The sequence below is a fragment of the Microtus oregoni genome, unplaced genomic scaffold (genome assembly GCF_018167655.1).
Source record: "Microtus oregoni isolate MIOR12 unplaced genomic scaffold, Mior012 000121F_ref0000216, whole genome shotgun sequence".
Taxonomy (NCBI): Eukaryota; Metazoa; Chordata; class Mammalia; order Rodentia; family Cricetidae; genus Microtus; species Microtus oregoni.
Genome location: NW_024544753.1, coordinates 1,281,356 through 1,285,034, shown reverse-complemented (window position 1 = coordinate 1,285,034; position 3,679 = coordinate 1,281,356). Strand labels below are relative to the sequence as shown.

Genomic DNA, 3,679 nt, shown 5'->3' with positions numbered 1-3,679 from the left:
GGCAGCCCCGGCGGGCAGGCAGGCGGATCATCCCCTTAGGCTCTCATTGCCTAGGCTGGCGCCTTCACCGCGGCCTTCAAACGGAGGCAGCATCCAGGTGTCCAATACCGGCACGCAGAGCCCTGGACCCCACAACAGGACGCCGGGCTAGGCAAGCTTCTAGGTGGGCGCGAGGCCTGAGCGGAGGGGGAGGACATCCGCAGCAGGCAGTGGCAACGGGCCTTTAGGAGCCCCGTGCAGATTCGGAAACGAGCGCGGAGAAGCCCGGAGGTAGGTACCAGGGAGCGGCCTGGGTAGGCGGCAAGGGCTGTGAGCTGCAGGCGGGATGCTCAGCACACTGAGGTGAAGGACAAGGTGGAGGAAGGAGAGGAGCTTTGCCTCGCTTCTCCGCTCTGCTTCCAAACCGGTTTGATAGGGCCACGTGGGGCGCGGGGCGCGGGCAGTTGAGCTTAAGAGTCGCCAGTTCCGGCATTTCGGAAGTCCAAATCCTGTTTCATATCCGCTGCCACACTGCCGCTCTTCCCAACAGCAGCAGGGAACCAGGAGAGCTCAGCACAGCAGCAGGCACCCAGCAAGGTGTCCAGCATTGCCCTCAGGCTCCTGGGGTGGGGTGAGGGCCAGTTAGGGACCAGATCCCTGGAGTGGAGGCATCTAACAAGGGGTGGGCGTGAGTAAGTTGGCCCTTTATCCCCTCAGCTAACTGTCTCGTCCCTCTTCTCCAATGCAGCCATGGACCCTGGCACCAGCACCCAGTATTTTTGGACCACTGAGGCCCAAGGGGAACCCGCAGATGCAGCTGCTGGACATGAGTTCTGTGACAACTACACCAACGAAACTGCAGCCTTGAACAAGGAAAAGCCTAAGCAGAAGAGGCAGAGGAGCAGATGTTCGTCTCTGGCCGAAAGGAACATCGTGGGCTGCAGAATTTCTCACGAGTGGAAGGAAGGGGATGGGCCCATCACCCATTGGAGAGGAACGATTCTCGATCAGGTTCCTCTTAATCCCCCTCTCTATCTGGTGAAATACGATGGGATAGACTGCGTCTATGGGTTGGAACTTCACCACGATGAAAGAGTGTTGTCCCTTAAAGTGCTCTCTGATACAGTAAAACCATCCCCACTCCCTGATCCTAACCTTGCTGATACAATAATTGGCAAGGTGGTGGATCACATATTTGAGGGTGAGCATGGCTCAAAAGATAAATGGAGGGGGATGGTTCTGGACCAAGCTCCTATCCTTAATGCCTGGTTTTACATTACCTATGTGAATGATCCTATCTTATACATGTACCAGCTTCTGGATGATTATAAAGAGGGCAACCTTCGTATCCTGCCAGAGTACAATGAGATTCCTCGACCAGATTTAAACCTGAAATTTAAGGATGGTCTGATAGGCAAGATTGTGGAATATACCCAAGATGACGGTTCCAAAAGGACTGGCAAGGTGATTGGCAAAGTAGAAGCCAAACAGTCGGTGTACTTCATCAAATTTAATGATGATTTTCATATCCATGTCTATGACTTAGTGAAAAATATCTAATTGTCAAAGTTATGCCACAACTATTGAAATAAAGTTGTCATTTCTAGACTTCCAGAGGCTGCTGCTTTTAAGTGTGTTGGGAGCTCACCATGGGCATATGTTTGCCCTGAGGAATATACACATTTCTGTGTGTATGGCATGCTGTCTGTAAGCACTTTGCCTTGTGGAAAACACTGGGTGTGTTTGGTGGGTGGAGCAGGGAAGGAGGAAACAGCTGTCAATTCAGCCTGTGAGACAAGGGAGCTAGTATCATCTAAAAATGGAATGGGACTTAGCAGGTCTGGTCCTGGGGGGAGGAGGAGAAGGAAATGGAGTTGGGCTGTGGAGGAGAGGACTGCCTAGGGAGAAGTGGAGGGGAGCCAGAGTGAGAGAGAGGCTCCCTGGGGGTGGGACAGAGGGAAGCAAGAAACATGGATTGGGAAGGGCAGGAGGGGTAACAGAGTGAAGAATTCAGACACCTTCTGGCTTTCAGAAAACCATAGGAACTCCTGTAGGAGAATACACACAGCAGGGACACAGGAAGGGTAGGAAAGGTCTGCTGTGCAGGGAGGTCCCTGAGGAGAGCCTCTGAGACTTCAGAGGTCAGGAGGATCCACACATAGGACATAGTACACTCTGAGCTTAACTGGGAGGAGCATGCCAAGAAGAATGGCCTGATGCACCCACCTTCTTCTGTCTGGCACTTCATAGTGCCAATGGTCAGCTGTCAAGCAAGGCACATGTGATAGAGGGTTACTGAATGGCCTTTCTAAGGGCTTACTGGGAGAATGGAAATCAATGTCAAGTTTGTAACTACGTATCAGGCTTGTTTGTTTTCAAGAGAGTCTGACACAGCCTGAAGCCTAAGCAGCTAACAAGAGTTCATGGCTAGCTCTGGGCAAAGGGCAAGTGCTTTCTTTGGGAAAATGGATAGTTGGTGAATCCAGAAATAGCAGTTCTGACACTGTCCTGCTGTCTGGAATACTCCTTGCCTTCCTGGAGGGATGGGGCATCTGATGGCTGTGCCTCATGTCTCCATGGTATAGAGAGAACTTGGCTGTCCATACTCTGTCACAGCTGCCTGGCTCCATTCAGTGCCCAGGCAAAAGGAAACTGCCCTTCCTTAGGCATCCCATTCTGGTTAGACTCCCTGAAAAGCCTGTAGCAACTGACAACTTCTAGGTATGTCCTTCCCAAACCAGATTCCCCTTCCTTTTTAAACTCATAGCTACCCCTGATGGAGATGTGTGCACCTCTCTTTTGCAAGAGGGTGGTATAACCTGGGCATGGGGGTAGGGCTGGGAATTGTGGCTTCGCCTAAGTAATTCCTTTTGCTGGAACTGCCCTTTGAACGGGCTGTGCTCTGTGGAAAGAAGAATTGAGAATGCCTGGAAAGTGTCTCACAACTGTAGAGTTCAGGACATGGGTCTCTATCCTCCTCTTCTGCTCTCTGTTGTCATTCCCCAACCTTCCAAAGTCCCTCTGAGAACACTGTATGTGCTCTGCCTCCTCCTTCCACTGTTGCCTCCCAAGAGAACTGTGTTTCTGGTTCATGCTGTGGGGGTCTTCCTAAAGACACACTTGGAGCAAGCAAGGATCTGCCAGACACTGAAAGAAAGCGCTAAACCTCATCGATGCTCACCACCAAGCAAGCGTTGACTCTAGATTGATTGCCTCAAGCACACGACAAGCACACCTCACAAGGGCAGCCTTAGTTGTCTTTCCTACATCATGTGGTTTTGTTCAGACAACACGAGTAGGTCCTTGGGGAGCACTTCTGCTGTCAGCTTCCATGTTTTGTTGGTTGGTTGTGGTTCTGCTGTGTTCTGCATCCAGTTAGACTTGTGGTAAATTCATATCATATAAACATCCTGGGATAGGACCCATCTCCCAACAGGGATACAAGAAAGGAAGGATTGACCTCATTTTAGTTTTAGTTGGCCATGCCTTGGTAAAATCCAAGTCCATGCTTTGGAAAGAGGTTCATTTGCAGCTTTATGGCTAGAGCATGGATACTTGTCTGATTTCATATGCTCCATCCCATAGATTCTTCATTCATTTGTTTTTATCTTCATCCCGTAAACACTTTGGGTGGGCAGGCACTGTTCGGGACATAGAGGTGAGGTCAGTGGATACAGCAGATGAATGGATTTTATCCTCA

At 50.7% G+C, this 3,679-nt stretch overlaps 1 protein-coding gene across 2 annotated transcripts; it reads left to right on the top strand.

The window, feature by feature from the left end:
• Positions 1 to 214: 214 nt before the first annotated feature.
• Positions 215 to 1,539, top strand: LOC121444374 (spindlin-2-like). Of its 2 annotated transcripts, none has more exons than XM_041646186.1 (2): positions 215 to 270; positions 728 to 1,539. In XM_041646186.1, the coding sequence occupies exon 2, from the start codon at positions 730 to 732 to the stop codon at positions 1,537 to 1,539; it is 810 nt and encodes a 269-aa protein (XP_041502120.1). In that variant the 5' UTR covers positions 215 to 270; positions 728 to 729. The 2 variants fall into 2 exon arrangements, with proteins under 2 accessions (XP_041502120.1, XP_041502121.1); XM_041646187.1 differs by lacking the exon at positions 215 to 270 and adding an exon at positions 454 to 576.
• Positions 1,540 to 3,679: the final 2,140 nt, after the last annotated feature.

What these genes read in the sequence shown, in the direction of transcription:
- LOC121444374 (XM_041646186.1), top strand. Translation starts at nt 730, where the DNA reads ATGGACCCTGGCACCAGCACCCAGTATTTTTGGACCACTGAGGCCCAA.